Raw genomic sequence first — 23941 nt, 5'->3', positions numbered from 1 at the left:
GCTGGGGGTTGGGGGAGTCAGTGGCAGGGAGGAGAGCTGGGAGTTTGGGGTGTGAGGGGGGGCAGAATGGGGAGTTTGGGGGTGTCAGTGGGGGGGGCAGAGCTGGGGGTTGGGGGAGTCAGTGGCAGGGAGGAGAGCTGGGAGTTTGGGGTGTGAGGGGGGGGCAGAATGGGGAGTTTGGGGGGTGTCAGTGTGGGGGGCAGAGCGGGGAGTTTGAGGGGTGTCAGTGTGGGGGGCAGAGCGGGGAGTTTGAGGTGTCTGTGGGGGGCAGCGCTGGGGGTTGGGGGGAGTCAGTGGCAGGGAGGAGAGCTGGGAGTTTGGGGGGTGTCAGTGTGGGGGGCAGAGTTGGGAGTTTGGGGGGTGTCAGTGTGGGGGGCAGAGCTGGGGGTTGGGGGGAGTCAGTGGCAGGGAGGAGAGCTGGGAGTTTGGGGGGTGTCAGTGTGGGGGGCAGAGCTGGGGGTTGGGGGGAGTCAGTGGCAGGGAGGAGAGCTGGGAGTTTGGGGTGTGGGGGGGGCAGAATGGGGAGTTTGGGGGGTGTCAGTGTGGGGGGCAGAGCGGGGAGTTTGAGGGATGTTGGGGGGCAGAGCTGGGAGTTTGGGGTGTGAGGGGGGCAGAGCGGGGAGTTTAGGGTGTCTGTGGGGGCAGAATGGGGAGTTTGGGGGGTGTCAGTGTGGGGGCAGAATGGGGAGTTTGAGGGATGTCGGGGGGACAGAGCCGGGAGTTTGGGGGATGCCGGGGGTAGAGCTGGGGAGACTGGGGCAATGTCTGAAGTTGGTTGCTTGGGAGGCGCGTGGGGCCAGGGGATGTTGGGAGCTGGGGGCTTGGGCTGCACCCCCGTCACTTCACCACGGGGTCCTGGGATTTCTCTGGGAAACCTGGGCCCCCTTTCATTGCCCCCTCTCGGGTCTTCCTTGCTGAGGCTAAAGAAGACCTGGTTAAAAGTCTGAGTCCCAGGGACTCTGCACGGACATCTGCAGGGCCGGATGGGAGGCCGTTTGCAGCGGTTTGTAACCCCCCCCCCCGCTTCTTCCAGGAGCCCCCCCGAGAGCGTCGGGCCCCTCTGGGGAAAGAGAGAGAAGCCGCCAAAGCCGAGGAGCAGCCTCAAAGCAAGGAGCTGCTGGTAGGTGCCCAGGGCCCAGGTTCGCCAGGGATCCCGGTGCCCCGAGTGACGGCGAATGCAGGGCCCAGCCCGCCAGCCTCAGCCAGGGACCCGTCCCCACCGGAGCCCAGGGTCCGACACGGGGGTGGCATGGTGCTCGCAGGGTGCAGGAGGCTGCTGGGCAGGAGCGGGTCAGTCTGTGTGAGCCCAGAGCCCCTGCCCACGGGCTGTCTGCGTGTCACAGTGACCGGGGAGCCTTTCCCGCACCTGGGGGGATGGGGAGGAAATGTGGGCTGCGGAGATGGAGAGTTTGGCCCAGGGCAATCGGATGAGGTTTTGGGGAGAACAGTCCCCCCCGTGAGCGATGTACAGCTCACCCCTGCCCTGGTCCCTCCACCCTTCCTGGGGTAAATAACCTTCCCATCCCCCAGCGCAAGAGATCCCGCGCTCTGGGAAATAAGTCCCCCACCCGCCGGGAGGGGCATTTATGGTTCTCCCCCGGTACCCACCCGCCCTCTCCCTGTGGCTGCAGAGCCGGACGGCAGCCGAGAGGCAGAAGATGGTCTGGGAGTGGCGGGAGCTGCGAGGGTTTCTGGCGGAGCAGGAGCAGCGGCTGCTGTCCCGGCTGGAAGAGCTAGAGAGAGCCATTGTCCAGAGAAGGGATGCGGGCGTCTGCCGCGGGTCCCGGGAGATTTCCCTGCTCGGGGAGCGGGGAGGAGAGAAGGGGCAGCCGCCGCTGAGCCAACCCCTGCAGGTCAGGCTGTCGTTGCAATGACCACACGCAGCATTCCTGTAGGAGCGTCTCCGCCCCAGACCCCAAAGCACTTTACAAAGGAGGGTTGGGGCAATTATCCCTATGGGACAAAGGGGGAAAGCGGGGCAGAGCCCTGCCCAGGGCCACACACTGAGTCTGTGGCAGAGCCTGCTGCAACCCCAAAACCTTCTCTCCTGCCCTGTCAATGTGTGTCTACATTTGCACTTGCAGGGTGAAATCCCCTCCCCCATGCCGAGGCCCCGAGCCAGGCCTAAGGCCCCTCTCACCCCAGGTGAACGGGTTTAATGGGGCCAGGGGGCTTGTGGGGCTCTCAGCCCTAGCGGGACTTTCACTCTCAAGGCGGAGAAATATTTTCTTCCTGTAAAGTGCCTGGGGAGAAACTTTCTCCAGTGGTGTCCTCCCAGCCAGGCTTCCTGGGGCTGCTGAGAACAAACATCCCTGCTGGGGGGCCGGGGCGGGGGGCGGCAGCTGCTCTCTGAACGGGAACCTGAGAGTCTGTAATGCCCCAAACACCCGAGACGCCCAGGGTGGCTGCCCTGCCGAGCAGGAGGCCTCCCCAGCCTGCGGCGCCCCCCTGACGGCTTCTCCTTTCTCTCCCTCTCAGGATGCTGGAAACCCTGGGAGCAGGTAAGTCCCCGGCTCCATTTCACTCCACCTCGTGCTCCCTTACGCTTGGAAACTGCACTTAATATTGCCTTTCCCCCGCCCTTGCAACGTGAGACGAGCCGTCTCCCCTAGCAGCTGTCTCTGGCAGCTAATGAGGTCCCGCCAGGGCTGTCTGACATATGGCCCGTGGGCCAGACCTGGCCTGTCTGTCGTATTTTTGTGGCAGCATCACGTATTCACAGTGTGCAGAATCTCGGCTTTCCATTTTTTTTTTTTTAAAGGAAGTTTCTATCCCTCCTGGTTACAAAGAAACCCTCCCAAACGCAGACGGAGACACCGTCGCCTCTCGGAGTCAGCCAACGCCATGGCTCGGACGGGTGTGAACTCCCCTGTCCTCCGTTCATCTCGTTGGAGGGTCAGCTGAGATGATGACACTTTAATGTCAGCAGTCAATGTTCCTTGGCTGGTCGCGGGTGGAACGGGGAGAGGGCGGGAGTGAAGCCCTGGAGGGGTGGGAATAGGGAGTTCCTGTAGGGAGGAGAGACACAAAGACCGTGAAGAGCGAGAAATGCAGAAAGGAGGATGGGAAAGGGAAGGGAACAAGAGGTGGAAATAGCAGGAGCCGTAGCAGCTGCAGGAGGGGGCTATTTTCCCACTGCGTGATGCTGATCGTGACAATCGAGGACTTAATAAATAACAGTAACGAATTGTTGGTGTGGGGATCCAGGCCCATTTCTTTCCCCTCCTCCTTTCCCCGGCAGGGAGGACAGGGCGTTTCGGGAGCTGGAGCTGGGGTTTGCGGAGCTGGAGAGGAGACTCAGCGATTTCTCTCTGACAAGTGCTGTCCTGCAGCAGGTCCTGCGGGGATTCAAAGGTGAGATGGAGTCTGGGGGTGGCGTCTCCTCTGGTTAGAGCGACCCTGGCCCTGGGGAGGAGTCGGGGACTCTCGGGATGTCACTGACCCCGGGCTCCATCTCGCAGCCCCAGCTCCGCGAGTCGCCCTTCCCCATGGAGTCGCCCTGTGGGGCTGGCTCTGTCCGCAGCGGCTGCGTTGTGGGCCTCGGTCTGTGTCACCGTCCCGTAGTTAACAGCGGTTCCATTCGTAACCGAGGGGAACCTCCCCAGGATCGCGAGGGCCTGAATCCTCACCTCTCCCGTCCTCTCCTTCCCCTAGAGACGCTGCGACGGGAGCTGGGGAGCGACGCAGGTACGTGTCCGTCTCTGACGGGCCGGGGGGAGATTTCACACCAATAACCATGTTCGCGGCAGGGGGGCGCCGCCTCCAGCCCCCATGTGCCCCTGGAAAGGTGGAACGAGGTGACGCCGGGTGAGCCCCGTGACTGGTTCGCTCCTGCTGTGACGTCCGATGGGGATTCAGAGCGAATCCGGATCTCAAGGGGGTGTTTCCCTTAGGGGCAGCAAGGAACAACCACCTGAAAGGTACGAGAAAGGGTAAGGCAGGACGAACCATCCATATGCTGAGCAGTCCGGCAGCTTTTAACGACTGACTGAAGATGGACCCAGGAAGGTGCGGGGCAGGGAAGTCTTAGGTGGAACCCAGCTGTATAGACTGACTTCGAATGAGAAATGGGGCTGCTACCAGGTGTACAGATGTGCTGTGAAGGGGAAGAGAGCGTGTGGTCTAATTTTGAATGAGAAGGAAGGTCCTATAGTGTATATCTGTGTTTCTCACACTTTTCCCGGCGGTGAGCTGTTGTATTGATTTTTCAAAGCTTAACGGGTTAAATGTGTTTATAAACTTTTGTACTGTTTAATATTAAGACAGTGATAGAAAGAAAACCTTTTCTTTCTTTCTTTCTTTCACAGAGGCTTTGCTTTTACTTTTCTTTTGGTAAACTCTTAAAAAACATTTATTTTAGTTGAAATGGTCATGACTGAGCGTGAGTTAATATTTTCACTTGCCAGGCTGTTTCGTGCACTGGTTTTGGCAGGTGTGTGAGTTTTATAACTGTTTAGACAATTTGGTTTATTTGCACGTGTGGGTTTTGGGGGTTTTTTTTCCCTATTTTTTAAAGAGATGGTTCATTTATTTTTTGAACAAATTGAGTTAGTTTAACGTGTCTGCTTTGTTTTCTTGTGGCATTTTAGAATTTATTGTTAGGCCAGGTACGAAAATAAAACCGGCAACTAGGCCTCACACCGGTCGAATTTGTACATGATACGAAAGTTGACACATTTGTTTTTATAGCTGATTTTAAGGCTAACAGTTCAGCAACCACGTCAGGATACCAGCTGGCGACAGAATTTAGTTTAATTTTTCAGATTTTTTTTCTCTTATTCATAGATACATATATTTGCATCAGAATGCTGGCTCCTGTTTTGAAGGAAGGAAGGATTCGCTATTTATATACGCCAGGGGAAAATTGGCACAAACATTTCCTTTATAAGACAGTTATTGCAATTTTTGTGGACAAATACTGATGACTTTTCCATTAATTATTGCCTTAAGATTAGTGTCCTGACACTGATGCAGTTGGGTTAATTGTTTTTGCTTTTAAAAACTGTTTAGTTTTAACAAACTTACTTTTTACTTTTTTTATTTCATCGTTGGAATTTAGGAGGTTCATTTGGCACTTGGCACTTTACTCTTTCTTTATTTGTTTAGATTTTTGGTTTAGATTATAGGTTTCGATTTTTTTTTAATGTGTTTTGTTTAGATTTTGAAAGAACGGTGGTTGACTTGAAGAATGACATTTAATTAATGATGTAACTGAAGTGTCGTAGATCTTACACTGTTACTCGTACCTTTTCGTAGTTTGAGGGGTGTTTTGGCAGTACTTGGTTGTTTACATAAGCAGTAGCTTGGGGGGGTTGAGTTTATTTTTTCATGCCACTCAGGACTTACACTGTGTTCTATCCATGCAATTTTTAAGCACACATTTTTTCCTTTTTGAGGGTAAAGTAAGCAAGGGGTTCGAATTGTTTTTAACTTTTGTATGGCCTGATTTTGTGCAGGTACCCAGTCCCAGTCCCGATGTCCGTGTAGTAATTTACTCAGGGGTCTGGTAATTTTGGCATATGTTGGGATGAAATCCCTGCAGTAACCATAGATTCCCAGAAAACTACAGATTTCTCACACATTGCGCGGGAGGGGGTTAAATTAATTAGAGTTTGCACTTTGTGTTCTGGGGTCTTAGACCCTTAGCAAATTTTAAAGCCAGAATAGTTACCCTTCTTTGGATCATTGACTTTTGCCTGAGGATTTTTAGGTATTTTAGCAGACATTTGTTGGTTTCTACGTGCTTTCGTAAGGTTGTACTAAGCATTAAAACAGTATTTACATAAGTAGTTATGCCTTTTTCGCTCTCTCTCTTTCACACACGCAATTCAGGCTGGTTTTCAAAAACAATTACTTATGAATATTTTTTAATTCCTTTTGTAAGGTTTCACGATTAGCAATTTTGTTAATTTTTTCACGTGTGAGAAATTATGGGCCACTTTTGAGGGAGGATTTTTTTGATTGTTGAACTGGTATTGTAAGAAAATTAAATAGGATTTATTTTATTTTTTTTTTTAATTTAAAATTAATTTTTGCTGTTTAATTAGCAAGGCCTGGGGAGAATTTTTGTAATTTTTTTGAAGCAGTCAAACTGAAGGTAAGGTTCAAGATAACACATAGCCTCTCTAATAAAATTTTCAGGGTTTAGTTTTGGGATTATGCCAATTGTGGTGACTGATGGGACAAAGTTTTGTCATTTCCATGTGGAAGGAAACACTGTATCCGTTAAATTGTGCAGGACATTTACAATGGAGGATGCCCTATAACAAAAGCATTGCCCTCCTTAGAATTTAAGAGGTGAATGTTTTAAATGAATATTAAGTAGGGCTGTCGATTAATTGCAGTTAAGTCAGGTGATTAACTCGGGGACCAGGTCATGGTTGTAAAAGGTCTCAGTGGGTTTAGCCCTGGTGGGAAGGGTTGTGTATGTTCTGTAATAAAATAATAGAATGGCTCTTTATTTTCCCAGGAAAAGAGCTAGGGGGAATCAAGACGTGAAATGCACTGAGGTCCCTTCTGAACTCTCACCTGTTCTCCCTCTCACCCCGACAGGCTCTAGAATAACGTCTACGTTTAGGGCCAGGTTGCTTCATCCTCCCAGGCGAGGGGGAAGGGACATGGCTGAGGGGGAAGAGCAGGCTCAGGTAGGGATCACAAGGGAGTTGTTGGTGTTTTCCTGCTGGAGGGAGAGGGGCAGCAAACACCGAGGCGTTTGGGGCTTCTGCAAAGTTAAGTCTGGAGGTGGGGGGGGGCAGGAAATCCACAGGCTGGAGCAAGGGAGGGGGGCAGGGGGTGACAAACCTGCTGGGACTTGTTTTACTTGGGGACTAGATTCTAGGAACAGACCCCTTGGGGGTTATGGTGGAAAATCCTTATTTGTGGAACAGGAGACAACCCCCCCCCACCCCACCCCCGCCGACCTGGGCTGGGAAAAATGACCAGATTCTCAGTGCTGGAGCACGAACCTAGTAAGCGGAGATAAGGAGGAGGCACCAGTGAAAGGGACTCAGGGAAGACACCCCATCCGCTCCCATCCATGGGGAGAGTGTTCTCATTCCCACCAGGGAGTTGCCCCTGGTTCCTGCTGGGGGGCTCCATCTCCTGTATCTGTCTCTGGCTAGTAGGGGGGTGATGAGTGTGAGGACCCCTACCCCCTCTCTCTGCTGGGAGGGGTGAGGGTCTCTCTCTTTCTCCCCTCACCCTGATGCTTCCTGGGTGCTCTGAACAGGGTGGGCCTCTGGGCCTCCCAGAGCTTCTCATGAGCGGGCCTTGCTGCATCACGAAGAGTGGGGCTGTGACTGGGGCAGCAGGTCCTGAGCGGGGGGCTCTTGCTCTTTCAGGGGCCGGTGACCTTCGAGGAGGTGGCCGTGTATTTCACCGAGGAAGAGTGGGCTCTGCTGGACCCCGCTCAGAGAGCCCTCTACAGAGACGTCATGCAGGAGACCTATGAGAACGTGACCTCGCTGGGTAAGGATTCCCGTCCCCGCGGTTACTAGAAGGGGAAGTGAAGAGTTAAGGTTCATGTCACCCCACAATGTAACCTTAACTCTGCCCTGTTTCAGCAACACCCCGGCATGCCAGGGACACACACACACACCAGCGCTGTGCCCTGCCCTGCTACACAGCGCTCTGGGAACAGGGCCCAGGGGCAGTATACCCCAAAGTCTGACGTCGTCTCTTCGCGAAGGCAAAACTTGGGTTTAGTTCCATCCTTGCAAACAGAAGTTGCTCATACTCAAACACGGAGCCTACTTCGCACCAACCGTCTCAGACTTGTAAAATGTTACCCTCTCTTTACCGTCACCCCGAGGGTTCCTTCTGAGTCGTCGCCTTGGCTTACCCCTCACTGAGCCCCGGGGACCAGTAACACGAAGGCCACCAGACTACTGACAAACCCGTGGCTGGAGCGCACCCTTGTGCACCTTTCGTGACGCAACCCCCAACACTCGGCACTGAAATGAGGCACGCTTGGTCCTGCTAGGTCAGTGGTTCCCAAACGTTAACAACCCGTGAACCCCTTTCACTAAAATGTCAAGTCTCGCGACCCTAAAAATGGATATTTCCAGGGATTTTCTCCTTTACCTGAGCAAAAATTATAAAGCAGTGATCTTGGAAATATAACATTTGTTTTCATGACATGCTTATTACACACCAATAAAAATACTGTAATGATAATAAATACATTATGAAAATGGCAACACTCTTCCAAGATCTCCCTTTCGTGGCTTGTATCACTTTGAATAAGCCTGTTATAAGACAAGGCTCCTAGGTTTCCTCCAGGAGTATCGGATGTGAACCAGCCTGAAGGGCTTTAAGAAGCCAGCTCAAAGAGTTCCTCCGACACAAACATTCAGGTCTTGAGCAGTCCAGGCAAACAACACACGTTACAACAAAGCTTAAACTTGTTCTTCATCATTTTAAAAACAACACTAGCTGCCTATTTAATTTTAAAAACAGCAAAAAATATCCACCTCCCTTTCCATTTCTTATGAGGAGTCTTGAAATTTAAATCTCCTCAGTGGGATAGAGATGCTTGCTTTGATCTGCTCAGCTCTTGGAAGTCCAGGGGCTCCGGGCTGCTGGCCCCGTGCTGCCCGGGGTCCCTCGGGACAGCTCTGTCCGCCATTAGGGAATTTTTTCCCGAGAACCCCCTGTAACATTTCATGAACCCCAGTTTGGGAACCACTGCTCTATGTTCACATGCACCTCTCTTCATATCACTGTCACAGCTCTGCCAAGCTGCTCCAACTAATCCCTCCACTGTCCGATTACAGCTACACCTGACCCAGTGCACACAGCTGGAGGGCATGCGGATAAATGCTGGGATTCCCGTCTCTGGAACACAACACAACACAATCAGTAGCATGTTCCCTTAGTCCTTCCTCATACTGATGATAAATTCATAGGTTTTATGGCAAGAAGGGACTATAAAATCATCAAGTCTGACCTCATGTGTAACAAGCCGTAGAATTTCATGCAGTTACTGTGGTATCGAGATGAATAGCTTGTGTATGACTAAATCATCCTCCAGTTTGAAGTGATGGAGAATCTGCCACTTCCCGTGGCAGTGTGTTAAGCTTTGGAACAGGGGACACAGCTGGAGCTTTGCTGTGGCAATCCCTGTCCCCTCCGACTATCGCTTTTCCACTTCTTATTACGATGATGCTATAAAACGGAGGGAGACCTCAGCGACCAGAACTTTCATCCAAGTCCGGACACAAGAGTCTTTCTTGTCTCTGCCTAAAAGATGGACTGCCAGCTCCTAAACAGGAAACGATTGTAGATATTTGCACAAAACACTGGGGCCGTGTTCTCTGCCTCCAGGAGATTCACTGAGAGTTACAAGACCGACCAGGTCACTAGGATTTATGTTGGCTGGAGAGAACACACAGCCAATCTGGCAACACCATTAATAATTTGTGAAGCCAGGCATCAGGATTGCCTCCATCTATAAAACAGAAGAGAATCCTATTGACCTTCTCACCATTGAGCTCAACAAGACCTCCATGCCCTCCATCTACAACCCACCAGAGATGCTTTTCAATTCCATCAACCCACCCGTACAATGAAGTACATACTGGGGATTTCAGCAGCCATAGCAGTTCGTGGGGCAATACAGAGAACAAGGATGATGGAACCTTGCTCAAGACATAGGCTTAAGAGCCCAATTCATGACCCAAAGCTACCAAGTCCTTTTCGCGGTGGCCGTTGGCAGGGTGGGTATAACCCTGACCGAGCTCTTGGTAGCACTCCTCCAGCTCATCCAGGTAGGAAATTGGAGTGAGACCCAGTTCTGAGATCACACCGCCACCCTATCTGAGTGGAGGTAAACGGCTCGGTTGTTTCCATTGTTCCATTCCGACGTTGCTTCAGCTTCCAGAGAGCAAACCTGCCAGCGTTCTCCGGAGATTTTTTTGACCTAGCTTTCGGACCTGGGGCACGGATACCCAGGAACTGTGGCTGCTTTTTCAGTTCGGTCTCTGTCTGTCTGTCTGCTAGGCTAAAGTCTCGTCGCGGATTTTGGAGAGAGTGTACCCAGGGCCTAGCATCCTGCTCAGCCATGCTGTCTGAGCTATACAGGCAAAAAGTCCAAGACGAGCCATTTGGAGATTACACGATCGCCGCTGGTCAACATCTGCTGTTGGCAACTGTCACAGGGTGTGGGGGAGTCAGGGCCCTGAACCCTCAACTTCCTGCGATTCACTGTGTCTCTCAGCCAGCCTGTAACACAGAGGGTTTATTAGACGACAGGAGCACAGTCCAAAACATAGCTCGTAGGTACAGGAAACAGGACCCCTCAGACAGGCTCATTTTGGGGGCCAGGGAGCCCAGACCTCAGTTCTGGGCCTCCCTCCATTTCCCTGGCCGGCTCCAAACTGAAGCCCCCTCCAGTCCCTCCTCTGGCCTTTGTCTGTTTCCCCGAGCCAGGAGGCCACCAGATCTCTTTGTTCTCCAACCCCTTCAGCTGGCACCTTGCAGGGGAGGGTCTCAGGCCATAAGATGCCAGGAGACAGGGTGTCGGCCATTCTCTGTGCAGACCACATCACACCTTCCCTCTAGGGCTCTGCAACAATCACACCCCCTTATCCCACCACCTAGATACTTAAGAAAGGCACAGGGGAAACTGAGGAACCCACACAGTATTCAGAGAAAACATTGAATGGGGCCGGTTTTGTTCAATATCTTCATAAATGATCTGGAGGATGGTGTGGATTGCACTCTCAGCAAATTTGCAGATGATACTAAACTGGGAGGAGTGGTAGATACGCTGGAGGGGAGGGATAGGATACAGAAGGACCTAGACAAATTGGAGGATTGGGCCAAAAGAAATCTGATGAGGTTCAATAAGGATAAGTGCAGGGTCCTGCACTTAGGATGGAAGAATCCAATGCACCGCTACAGACTAGGGACCGAATGGCTAGGCAGCAGTTCTGCGGAAAAGGACCTAGGGGTGACAGTGGACGAGAAGCTGGATATGAGTCAACAGTGTGCCCTTGTTGCCAAGAAGGCCAATGGCATTTTGGGATGTATAAGTAGGGGCATAGCGAGCAGATCGAGGGATGTGATCGTTCCCCTCTATTCGACACTGGTGAGGCCTCATCTGGAGTACTGTGTCCAGTTTTGGGCCCCACACGACAAGAAGGATGTGGATAAATTGGAGAGAGTCCAGCGAAGGGCAACAAAAATGATTAGGGGTCTAGAGCACATGACTTATGAGGAGAGGCTGAGGGAGCTGGGATTGTTTAGTCTGCAGAAGAGAAGAATGAGGGGGGATTTGATAGCTGCTTTCAACTACCTGAAAGGGGGTTCCAAAGAGGATGGCTCTAGACTGTTCTCAATGGTAGCAGATGACAGAACGAGGAGTAATGGTCTCAAGTTGCAATGCGGGAGGTTTAGATTGGATATTAGGAAAAACTTTTTCACTAAGAGGGTGGTGAAACACTGGAATGCGTTACCTAGGGAGGTGGTAGAATCTCCTTCCTTAGAGGTTTTTAAGGTCAGGCTTGACAAAGCCCTGGCTGGGATGATTTAACTGGGAATTGGTCCTGCTTCGAGCAGGGGGTTGGACTAGATGACCTTCTGGGGTCCCTTCCAACCCTGATATTCTATGATTCTATGATTCTATGATTAAGAACATTCCCACTTCGTCACAGCAACTGCTCAAGAATGCCTAAAATCTTGGCAGAACTTGTTAGAATTCATGGATGTGATCCACACAGCCAAACAGCATGGTCGATCGTACGTCGACCTTCTGACAGTGCAAAGGTGGGTGGACGTTTCAACATCTTGGCTGATCCGATTGCTACGCAATAGGAGGGTTAAGGGGGCCACTATACCAACGGGTCATCACTTTGGCAAATATCCCCGGATACATCCATCTTGGATGAACATAAGAACGGCCACACTGGGTCAGACCGAAGGTCCATCTAGCCCAGTATCCTGTCTTCCGACAGTGGCCAGGGCCAGGCGCCCCAGAGGGAATGAACAGAACAGGGCAGTCATCACGGTCTGGCCTCAGTGCCATGAAAACAGGGAAATCAGCAGGCCTCGATGACCTCCGAACTTTCGGGCTGCACCTGCAGAATTGGCTCCTGAGTAAGTTCAATATCTGTGGCATCCAGCTCAAGATATTGAAAACCTGTCAGCAAGCCAAGAGAGTAGACCTTGTTAAGGAACCATCAGACCCAAAAAACATTTGACCTGTCACACACCTGTCCAATATTTTAAAATTGTTTGAGCAGCTGCTTTTATACTTGCCTTTACACAACTTTACCACTCCACTTCTTATCAACGAACAGGCTGGCTTTCCCCTAGGTCTGTCGGGTACTGGACAGCTTCTGAATTTGACATAACTTAGCAAAGATGGATCTGAAATGGGGTCGATTATGGTAGTGATGTTTGTTGATGTCTCATCTGCCTATGATACAGTCAGTCGTCAGTGGCTCCTTCTCAATGTACTAATGGTAACTAAGAACCACCCCTTCATGAAGCTAATACAGACCATGCTGGAGAACGAAAGATTCTTCATAAACTTTTGTGGCAAACAGAGCCGGTGGCATTGACAGGAAAATGGCCTTCCACCAGGTAGTGTCTTGGCCTCTCCATTATTCAAACTCTACACAAACCATGAGCCAAGTTACCCCACCACAAACTGCTTTATCTACTCAGATGGTCTGTGATTAACCACACCGCACAAGGACTTTGGTATATTAGGGAGTACTCTGATGAATTCACTATGCAGCCAGCCAACTGCATGCAAAATTCAGCAAATCAGTGCATTGTGTCTCAAAAATGGAGAGGCCAAATGCAAACTCGGCATCAGAGGCATTGTGTTATGCTTGACCACAGACTTTCCTTTACAGCAGGGGTGGGCAAACTACGGCCCACGGGCCGGAGCCATTTTAAGCCAGCCCGTGAGCTCCCGCTGGGGCGATGGGTCGGGGGCTGCACCACACGGCTCACAGAAGCCGTGGCATGGCCCCGCTCCGAGGGTCGGGGGCCGTTCCATGCGTGGGAGCCGGAGAAGGGACATGCCACTGCTTTCGGGAGCCGCTTGAGGTAAGCGCCGCTCGGAGCCTGCACCCCATGCCCCTGCCCCAGCCCGGATCCCCCTCCTGCTCTCCAAACCCCTCGATCCCAGCCTGGAGCACCCTCCTGCACCCCAAACCTCTCACCCTCAGCCCCACCCCAGAGCCCGCACCGCCCGCCGGAATCTGCACCCCTTCCTGCACCCCTGCCCCAGCCCTGATCCCCCTCCGAACCCCTCGGTCCCAGCCCAGAGCACCCTCCTACACCCCAAACTCCTCATCCCCAACCCCACCCATGTCAACAGCCTCTACATCTTCACAGGTATTGCTCCTCCTCCTGTATGCCGGGAACTTGCTAGGAGCGTCGAGTGAGGTCTATAAACTCATGAGTGGTATAGAGAAAGTAAAGAAGGAAGTGTTGTTATTTACTCCTTCTCATAACACAAGAACGAGGGGCCACCAAATGAAATCAATAGGTAGTGGGTTTAAAACAAACACAAGAAAGTATTTTTTTCATGCAACGCACTGTCAACCTCTGGAACTCCTTGCCAGAGGGTGTTGTGAAGACCAAGACTATAACGGGGTTCAAAAGGGAGCTAGATAGATTCATGGAAGATAGGTCTATCAATGGCTATTAGGGAGTGAGAAAGACTGGGGCAATGGGAGGAGAGGGAAGGGGTTGCAGTGGGGAGGGTCTGGTGGGAAGGGAAAGCTTCAGGGAAGCAGAGATTTAGAGCACTTCACTGAGGCACTTTTGTTGCCAAAGTCTCTAATGACTTTGCCCTAGGCAAAGCTGAGAACCAGTGCTCCATCCTCCCCTTCCTTGGCCTGTCAGCTGCCTTTGACACCACCGGCCATGCTGTTCTTCTTGAAATCTTGTCTTCTCCTGTGGTCCCCTGATTCTCTTCCTACCTCTCTCATCTCTCCTTCATCGTGTCCTCTGGAGGATCCCCTTCATCCCCACTCCAGCTTGCTGTGTGTGTTCCACATCCTTGGTCCCTTCTCCTCTTCCTCCTGCTACACCTAATCTCTGGGCAATCTCCTCCACAAACACAAATTCTACTGCCACCTCCATGCCGATGACACACAGATCTCCCTCTCTGCTCCCGACCCGCCTCCTTCTGTCCACGTTAAAATCTCAGCCTGTCTCTGTGACATCTCCTTGCAGGTGTCTAACCATCAAGGTCAGCAGAACAGCTAAAGACTGAAACAGAGATCTTAAAATGTTCCCCAAGCCATCGTGACGCTCCTCTCTCTATCCCAGCAGACAGCACCACCATCCTTGTCACTCCGGCCCCTAAACTGGGAAACACCCTTGACGTGGACGTCGCTATAGGTCCTCACATCCAGGCTCTGTCTACAACTTGCATTTTCATTCTGCATATGGTCCCTAAGGAACTTTTGCCCAGGTTCACCTCTCCTCTCTCAAATACTGCAGCATCCTTTCCTCTGATCTTGACAAATGCAGTCTTGCCCTGCTCGTATTCGTTCAGGAGGAAACCTCCGCAAAGCTGCCTTGTTCCCCTCAAACACCGAGGAGGAAAGGATGAAAGAATTGGGGATGTTTCTTAGAAAAGAAGACGGAGGAGAGACGGGATAATCATTTTCCAGTGTGTTCAGAGTCATTTTAAAGACGATGGGGATCAATTGGTTTCCATGTCCACCTGGGTGAGACAAGAAGTAGTTGGCTTGATCTGAAGCAAGGGACATTTGGGTCCGATACTAGGAAAAGTTTCCCAACTATAAAGATAAATAAATATTGGAATAGGTTACCAATGGGGGTTGTGGAATTCCTGTCACTGGAGGTTTTTAAAAACAAGTTTGGCGAACACCTGTAAGGGATGGTCTAGGTGTACTTTATCTTGCCTGAGATTGGGGGTGGGGTGGATTAGATGCCATCCTGAGGTCTTTTCCAGCCGTACATTTCTATCATTTTGATGATTCATTATCCTAGCCCTTCACATTGACCACGTCTCCCTGCAGAGAATATGGGCATTTCTGTAGGGTTTTTGTTGTGTTTTTTAAAATGAAAAACATGCATGACTAAATCTCCCCTCTCACTTTCCTGTGTTGCCCAGTGGGTGTGGATTCCTCTTCTGGGACAGGGAACGTACTGGCTGATGGCGTAACATGGGCCTGTCTGGGTTGGCAGGGATACGCCGTTCAGAACTGAATGGAGCCCCTGCAGAGACATTGGAAGACTCAATGGCTTGTATGAGTGGGAGCCGAGGGACTCAGAACATGGGAACACACCAGGGTTGCTACATGGGACAAAGGGAGTAGGCTGAGACAGACTGGACTGGGCAGACCGCCTGAGGCAGACTGAGACCGAGATGAAATGGAGCAGCTTTGGGAAAACCTGAGCAGATGATTCCGACAACATGAACCTTGAGTTAAGTTTTGCTTTACCAGCTTGGCCTAAGGGCGTTTGAATCCCATGCCTCGTAAATGGTGGCTTGTTTTGGAATGGCTGTCTTGCCTGGCTGCAAATACCGACTGATTGCATCACGCCTCAAGAGCGAGCGTCTCTGCCGGGAGCCTGAACTCGTGTGACTTCCCTGAAGAACCACAGCGAGAAACTGGATTGTAGCTTGGGGTTCTCAGGCTGTGGGGTGGGTGGGCTCGAGATCCCTGGGCTCCAGGCCGAGCGGCCGCATCAAAGCAGTGTTCCCACAGCTATTTTTAACACACTAGTGTGAGACCCGCTTGCACGGGGTCTGTAGACCCAGGCTAGAAGGCCTCTCTCTCCCGGCTGCGGTCGTACCCGAAAGAAGGCAGTTCCAAGAGGGAGACGATATCAAAGGCTGGCTCGTCGAACGGCCTGTAAATCTGTGACGCTGCCCAGTCTTTGAATCCCTCCACTGGCTCCCCGTCTCTATTGCGTCAAACATCACCCGCCTCTCTTCGCTTTCAAGACCTTTCACGGCCTGTCTCCCCCTTACGTATCCTCTCCTACATGGTAATGGCTAAGATGCTGAGACTGCTGCCATCAGGACATCTGTCTCTTGTCTGATTCGTCGATTGTCAGCGCCTTGGGGCAGGGACTGTTTGTTTGTTCTGTGTCTGTAGAACGACCCACACGTGGTGGTCCTGGTCCCTGGCTGGGGTTGCTAGGCATAACAGTAATTAATAATAATAATAATAATTAATAATAGAAATAAGAATAATGCAGAGGCACCAAGGAGCGGAAAGGAGGGTGTCGGAGAGGTGGGAAGGGGCTGGGGGTAGTGGACCGGGGAGGGTATGGTTGGGGGCAAAGTCCTACTGTCCTGAGCCCTCCTGGCTCACAGGAGCAATGCGGGGCAGAGGGGGTGTGCAGATGCCCTAGGGAGTTTGGGGGTGCCATGCAGGGTTGGAAGCAATGGGAGGGCATTGGATCAATACTGCACGGGGCTGGGAGGGTTGATGTTGGTGGGAGTAAAGGGAAGGGTGGGTGCTCTGGGAAATGGGGGTGCGAGTAATGGGAGGGAGGGAAGGGATAATTTTTTTGGGAGGAGCTTCTGGGAGTTAGAAGCAAGGAATTCTAGAGCCAGAGAGCTAAAAGGGACCACAAGGGTCATCTCATCTACCCCTCCCTTTCCCCTCCCCACTCCCGCGAAGATGCAGGATTTGTTGTGTCTAAGCCACCCCAGAGACGCACAAGAACATAAGAACGGCCAGACTGGGTCAGACCAAAGGTCCATCTAGCCCAGTGTCCTGTCCTCTGATAGTGGCCAATGGCAGGTTCCCCAGAGGGAATGAACAGAACAGGGAATCATCAAGTGACCCATCCCCTGTCACCCATTCCCAGCTTCTGGCAAACAGAGGTGAGGGACACCGTCCCTGCTCATCCTGGCTAATAGCCATCGATGGACCTATCCGTCCATGAATTTATCTAGTTCTTTTGTGAACCCTGTTATGGTATTGGCCTTCACAACATCCTCTGGCAAGGAGTTCCCCAGGTTGACTGTGCCTTGTGTGAAGAAATACTTCCTTTTATTTGTTTTAAACCTGCTGCCTATTAATTTCATTGGGTGACCCCTAGTTCTTATGTTATGAGAAGTAGTAAACAACACTTCCTTATCTACTTTCTCTACACCAGTCATGATTTTATAGACCTCAATCATATCTCCCCTTAGCCGTCTCTTCTCCAAGCTGAAAAGTCCCAGTCTTATTAATTACACAGGTATCCAGCCTCCAGGGAACACTTGGGACAGTGGGAGGGCATGGTGGAAAGTGTTCAGGGGAGCAGGAATTTTGGGGAAACAGCGATCAAGGAGAGCTGTGGGCAACAGGAGGGAAGGCGAGAACACAAGAAGTGGGTGCTGGAGTCCCAGGAGGTGGGGAGAGCGGAGAGCAGTGGGTGGAAGAGAAGTGGGTGTCATAGTGAGTGAGAGGATTAGCCGTTCCTGTGTCCCTTTCACGGTCTATATAAGTGCCCTACCTGGGGCCTTTCCCTCTCCTGTAGTGGGATACTTTAATTCTTCTACTCTTAGACCGGGCCCAGGGCTGCAATACCCTGTACCTTGGGAAGGTCTGGGGTCAGTGGTTTTTTGCAGTAGGAAAAAAGGAAGACAGAAAAAAGGGATTTTGACATAACAACCACTCTTGACACATGCCTGCCTTCTCTAAATGCTCAGCCAGGCAGATCTGTCTTCTTCAGACACCCTGGTAGGTTCCATGTATTTCTGTTTCTTTCTCCCAAATAACCATCTGAACAGCCAGGCTCCTTTTGAGAGAGAATCCCTTTTCAAACTGCTCCAGACCTTTTCATCTCCTAGGTCCCAGGGCTTTGGCCCTCGGCATTTAACCCAGTTCTGTAAACTGGCTTGACCCAGCAGGTAGAGAGGTTCAAAGCTAATAGTGTGGACCTTGTCTCTTAACAACACCTTCCCTTCCTATACATTTTCCTTACAGCCTTCCTTTTAAACGAAAACAAATAATTCATCCAGCAAATATCCCAATAACCAAGTCAACATCAATAATTAGGGCCCTGCCAAATTCATGATCCGCTTTGGTCAATTTCGTGGTCGTAGGATTTTAAACATCTTCCATGTCCTAGATTCAGATATTTAAATCTGGACTTTCATGGTGGTGTAATCAGGGGTGTCCTGATCGAAAAGGGGGCCATGGGAGAATCGCAAAGTTATTGTAGGGGGGGTCATGGTATTGCCACCCTTTCTTCTGCCCTGCTGGCGGGGAGCCCAGGTCTGAGGGCAGCACAGAAGTAAGGGGGGCGATACCATACCAAGCCACCCTCACTTCTATGCTGCTGCTGGCCACGGCAGTGCCTTGAGACTTGGGTTTCCAGCAGCAGCCGCACGGAGTTTTTTGCAGCCGGGCGAGGTTCCCAAAGGTGGGTCTCACCCAGCTCAGGGAGTGGCCCGTGCAGGGGAAGAAGAAGCCTGGAGGGGCAGTTAGAGCTCGGCGCATGGTAGGACCCCCCCCGAGCTGGGGCATCCACAGCCCTGCCACTCCCCGGCTCTGGGCCCAGTGCTTGCGGGGGTTAAAGAGGTCTTGGGCTCGCTGTTTGTGTGTGTGGGTGGGGGGGTGACCCCAGTGCCCCCCTGACTGCAGTGTCCTGGGTGGTCACGCACAGTGCCCATCTGTAAGGCTGGCCCTGCCCCCCCAAAAAGTGATGACCTTACCTCATGCTTCTGACAGCATTACTGAAGAAACTTTTCCGGGCAGGATCCCTCCCCCAAAGTCCAGCAGCTGTTTCTTTTGACATCTCCGGTGGGAGGAGGCAGACAGGGTGAGAGACCCCTTCTGGTGTTTGCCCTCATTTTTATACTGGTCACCCTTTGAAATGCATCTTCCTGGAAATGACCCCTAGATAACATTCTCTCTAGCTGAGAGCTAGGAGACGTGGAGTCTGGTAGCGGGGGAGGTTTGCGAAGTTGTTTGCTAAGGTGCAGTTCTGTTTGTTTCCAAAGAAAGGCCCCTTGATAGTTGATGGCCCGTCGGCTTTGATGACATCTGGCCGGGCATTAATTTGTCTTGGAGAAACATGTTTACCTTCTCCACAGACTTGTCTGGTAAACACACTTTAGCGTGTTTCATCATTTCATCTTATGTTCATAACTTTACATATGATGTTGTTACATACATTTTGCCCTGCTATTGTTGACCAAGTTATTAGTTTTCAAATTATACCTTACAAGGCATATTTTGTGCTAAGATTATTACAATAATGTGCAGGATATGAACACAGGGGTGCATTCTGTCACTGTGGTAATGCAACTTCTGGGGACTCGGAAGGTCTTGATTTCCCTCCCCATCTATGCCAGCTGCAGCCTTTCTTCACTGCAAGCTCTTTGGGATCTTTGAGTCAGTCCCTCCTGAGGTCACGTGGCCCAATTCCTGTTCTTCATATTCTCTTTTTCCAGAGGAATTAGAGTCTGTTGCTCCTAAATTATAGCGTCTGATTCCCCAGCCTTCTCTACACGCTGCGGGATTTTCATACTCCCGCCTATTACACCAGAGTTGCAATATTTCCTAATTCCTCAGAATGTGCTTTCCTTACATCTACCACCGCTAAGATACTGTGTTCAGGGACATCCTCACTCCCTCCTGTTCCTTTCTTCACTGAACCCCACCATCCCATACTGATGTCTCCCAGCTTCCCTGGGACTCACTCATTGTCTCTGGGCCTCTCTTTGTCAGTAAGAAGCAGTTCCAAGTGGTTTCCCACTGGCTGCAACCTTCACTTTCTCGGATGCGGAGTTACCTTCTCTGTCCTATGGGACCGTTTAATGATGATTGTCTGGCTGTGTGTGTTCACAGCAGAAATGGGGATAGTTAAATCCCTCATTAAGCAGATGTATTAGTAAGACCATTGCCAGCAGATCGAGGGACTTGATTATTCCCCTCTATTCAGCACTGGTGAGGCCACACCTGGAGTATTGTGTCCAGTTTTGGGTCCCCCACTACAGAAGGGATTGTGGACAAATTGGAGAGAGTCCAGCGGAGGGCAACAAAAATGATCAGGGGGCTGGGGCACATGACTTATGAGGAGAGGCTGAGGGAACTGGGATTGTTTAGTCTGCGGAAGAGAAGAATGAGGGGGGATTTGATAGCTGCTTTCAACTACCTGAGAGGTGGTTCCAGAGAGGATGGCTCTAGACTGTTCTCAGTGGTAGCAGATGACAGAACGAGGAGTAATGGTCTCAAGTTGCAGTGGGGGAGGTCTAGGTTGGATATTAGGAAACACTATTTCACTAGGAGGGTGGTGAAACACTGGAATGGGTTCCCTAGGGAGGTGGTGGAATCTCCTTCCTTAGAAGTTTTTAAGGTCAGGCTTGACAAAGCCCTGGCTGGGATGATTTAATTGGGGATTGGTCCTGCTTTGAGCAGGGGGTTGGACTAGATGACCTCCTGAGGTCTCTTCCAACCCTGATCTTCTATGATTTGTGCACCTGGGAGGTGGCCCCAGCATATTACTTCTTTAAAATGGTCTGGAGTTAAAAGAATGGAACATTTTATTGTGACAAATGTCCCATGAACTCCCCTGATCTTTTCTCTAAGCAGAGTTTCCAGTTCCCAAATCTGCTGTGATCTCCCAGCTGGAAGGAGAGGTAAAGCCAGAGGTCCCAGATGTCCAGGGCTCAGAGGAAAGAAAGATCTGGAGGGATGCCTGCCCAGGTGAGGAATCATTAAACCAGTTCAAAAGCTGGGAATGCCTCAAGGAAACAGCTGGGATTCCCTACAAGGACCTTGTGAGCTCTCTGAGTTCAGGATTGTTCCAAGCAGCTGTCATAGCCTCATGGCAGATATCGCTCATGGCTTCCTACCCATCCTGATTGACCCCTGGTAGTGGCTCCTGCCTTGACCTCCCCTCCCATGGGCTGTAGAAGTAAGATTTTATGCCCTTTTCTTTGCTGTGTGGGAAAGAGTTTGGTGGAATTCAGATCCTGCTTTTTTTCTGTCTCACTAGCACTTATTTTGGTTTGCCCTCGCCTTTTTCATCCCTGTTTCTGAGGTTTCTCTCTCTTTCTCAGCAGGTGATGGGACGGTGAGTAAGAACGAGGAGCAGAATCCGCAGGAGGAAGATGCTGAGCAAGTGGGACCCTACGTGGGGTTATCCCAAAGCTCCAAAGGGAATGTGTCCAGGAGTCACGAGCAGGGAAAAGACGGTGAGAGTGAGCACAGGCCAGAGAGAGAGCAGGGAAACCAGACAAGAGAGAATGTGAGTATGTCCATTAATTACTGGGAAACTCCCAAGGACCAGAAGGAAACCACAGCCCAGAAGAGAATCCCGACAGGAGAGAGAAACAACACATGCCCTGAGTGTGGGAAAACCTTCAGTAGCCACCCACACCTTAAAGAACACCAGAGAATTCACACAGCGGAGAGACCCTATGAGTGCAGGAAAACCTTCCCACTGAGCTCACGGCTTACTGCCCGTCAGAGGCTCCCCACAGGGGAGAGACCCTCTGAATGCTGCGCATGCGGGAAAACCTTCACTCGGAGTTCGTCCCTTATTGCCCATCAGAGGATCCACACGGGGGAGAGACCCTATGAATGCCGTGAGTGTGGGAAAACCTTCAGTAGCCGATCGGGCCTTTTTGACCATAAGAGAAGCCACAGCGGGGAAAGACCCTATGAATGCTGGGAATGTGGGAAAACCTTCACTCGGCGCTCACACCTGGTTACACATCAGCGAATCCACACGGGAGAGCGCCCCTATGAATGCCGTGAGTGCGGGAAAAACTTCTCTCAGCTCTCAGTCCTGATCAGACATAAGAGAACCCACACGGGAGAGAGACCCTATGAATGCTGCGAGTGCGGGAAAAGCTTCACTCAGAGCTCATCCCTTATTACACACCAGAGAATCCATACGGGGGAGAGACCCTACGAATGCCACGAGTGCAGGAAAAGCTTCGCTCGAATCTCCGCTCTTGTTACACATCAAAGCACGCATGCGGGAGAGCACCCCCTTAGGAGTGCTGTGAGTGTGGGAAACGCTTCACTCGGAACTCAACCCTTATTAAACATGAGAGAGTCCACATGGGAGAGCGACCTTATGAATGCTGGAAAACCTTCACTCGGTGCTCACCCCTTATTACGCATCAGAGAATCCACATGGGAGAGCGACCTTATGAATGTGACGAGTACGGGGAAACCTTCAGTCCGAGTTCATCCCTTATTACCCCGCGTCAGAGAATCCACACAGGGGAGTGATCCTATGACCGCTGTGAGCGTGGGAAAAGCTTCACTCGGAGCTCAACGCTTATTAGGCACGAGAGGGTCCACACAGGAGAGAGACCCTATGACCGCTGTGAGCGTGGGAAAAGCTTCACTCGGAGCTCAAGGCTTATTGGGCACGAGAGGGTCCACGCAGGAGAGAGACCCTATGAGCGCTGTGGGCGTGGGAACACCTTCACGTGGCCTATTACACATCAGAGAATCCATACAGGTGAGTGCCCCTATCAATGCTCCTAGTGCAGGGGAAGCTTCTCTCAGCACTCAGCCCTTGCTGCACATCGGAGGGTCCACACAGGAGAGAGACCCCAGAGACGCTTCTTGGGAGAAAAGCTTCCGTCCGCGCTCAGCCCTTGTTTATCATCAGAGAATGGCTAAGGGAGATCAACATTACAAACCTCTTGTCTGGAGCCGACAAAACATTGCTTTTCTTTAATACTTTGGCTAATTCCCACACAGCGGCCTTTCAGGCTCTTTGAATCATTTGCATCGCCGCGGTCTCTCAAATCTACCAGTCAGTTGCCCTCTTGAGCCTTTTAAAACTGGCCGTTCTTTGGGGTGAGTCCTGTTGCTTTATCAACTCCTTTGTGTAGTGAGTCATGGGAGTGTGTCCCCCTCCTGCCAGGAATGTCCCACAGCCCCAGGTTGGGGTGGTAAAGCTGACAGAAGTGAACTACACTCACATCAAAGCTCCCTGATCTTGCCATGTAAAAACATAACTCTTCTTTCAGTAAAAACAAAGCCTGTGTATACTGGCTGCGATTATCTAGCACATTTCCTCATGGCCTGACCTAACCTCGATCAGTTCTCCTCCTCTAACCAATCCTGGAGCATCACATTTATAGTAAAACAACGAGGAGTCCGGTGGCACCTTAGGGACTAACGGATTTATTTGGGCCTGAGCTTTCGTGGGTAAAAAGCCCACTTCTTCAGCTGCACCTGGTCGCAGGGTGCTTTGGAAAGGGTTTGCCATGCCTCATGATGCAGGCATGTTTATACTGTTCCTCTCACTGCAAAGGAATTGTTAGTCGCCTCATTCCCCCTTTGGGGACAGATTGTCTCATTCCCAGTTGTTCTCACGGTGCCTTGGGTTGTGCTGAATGGGGGGAGGGGTGTGTTGCTTTTCTTATTTAAACATAAGAAAGAAGAGGAGCAGGAAAGAAAGGGTTGTTTCTGCCTCTGTGACACAAGAAAGAGATGTGGTGGCTCCTAGAGATTACCTCCTTCCCTAACACCCCAGAAGCGTTACCTTCTTTCTGGGCCGTGTTGAGTTTATCTTTTTCACGTCCGACCCAGCCATCTCCCTAAGTGTGACATGAAGCAGCGTTCTCAGCTCTCGCTGCTCGGCCGTTGCGCTTTGCTACTAAATGAGGGCTTGCGTACACTTAAAACACTGACGTAGCTCTTCACCGCCCTTAGGGTACGTCTACACTGGCGGGTTTCCGCGCCGCGAGTGACACCCCTTTCATGAAAACGCTGGGATTGAACAGCCGTTGCGTGTCCACCCCGTCACATCCAGGTTAGCAGCTCTTGCCACAGCAAAGGCAGGAGTGCATTGTGGTCGCTATCCCACGCTTGGGCCTCCGACTACATTGCCAGCTGCTTTTCAGCTGAAGTGGGGGCGGGGGGAGTGTGTGCGTGGGCAGGGGGGGGAGAGACCGTGTGTTTTGGGGGACAGAGTGTGTGCCAGCATGCTGTCTTGTAAGTTCAGACAGTGGCAGGAAGCAGCC

General features: G+C 51.3%; 1 protein-coding gene across 1 annotated transcript; it reads left to right on the top strand.

The window, feature by feature from the left end:
- Nucleotides 1–1008: 1008 nt before the first annotated feature.
- On the top strand, nt 1009–23726 carry LOC141978891 (uncharacterized). The gene is made up of 9 exons (XM_074941237.1): nt 1009–1120; nt 1632–1853; nt 2479–2501; nt 3242–3354; nt 3655–3687; nt 6553–6644; nt 7341–7467; nt 20538–20651; nt 21008–23726. The coding sequence occupies exons 2-9, from the start codon at nt 1659–1661 to the stop codon at nt 22645–22647; spliced, it is 2337 nt and encodes a 778-aa protein (XP_074797338.1). The 5' UTR covers nt 1009–1120; nt 1632–1658; the 3' UTR covers nt 22648–23726.
- Nucleotides 23727–23941: the final 215 nt, after the last annotated feature.

The sequence above is a fragment of the Natator depressus genome, chromosome 28 (assembly GCF_965152275.1).
Source record: "Natator depressus isolate rNatDep1 chromosome 28, rNatDep2.hap1, whole genome shotgun sequence".
NCBI classification, from domain to species: domain Eukaryota; kingdom Metazoa; phylum Chordata; order Testudines; family Cheloniidae; genus Natator; species Natator depressus.
Note: the sequence above shows the minus strand (reverse complement) of the source record. Positions and strands in the feature narration are given on the sequence as shown.

Excerpts from the sequence above, each read along its gene's own strand:
- LOC141978891 (XM_074941237.1), top strand. The coding sequence starts at position 1,659 with ATGGTCTGGGAGTGGCGGGAGCTGCGAGGGTTTCTGGCGGAGCAGGAG. Across the intron at positions 1,854-2,478 it reads CGCTGAGCCAACCCCTGCAG|GATGCTGGAAACCCTGGGAG; the intron begins GTCAGGCTGTCG and ends TCTCCCTCTCAG. Across the intron at positions 20,652-21,007 it reads CTGGAGGGATGCCTGCCCAG|CAGGTGATGGGACGGTGAGT; the intron begins GTGAGGAATCAT and ends TCTCTTTCTCAG.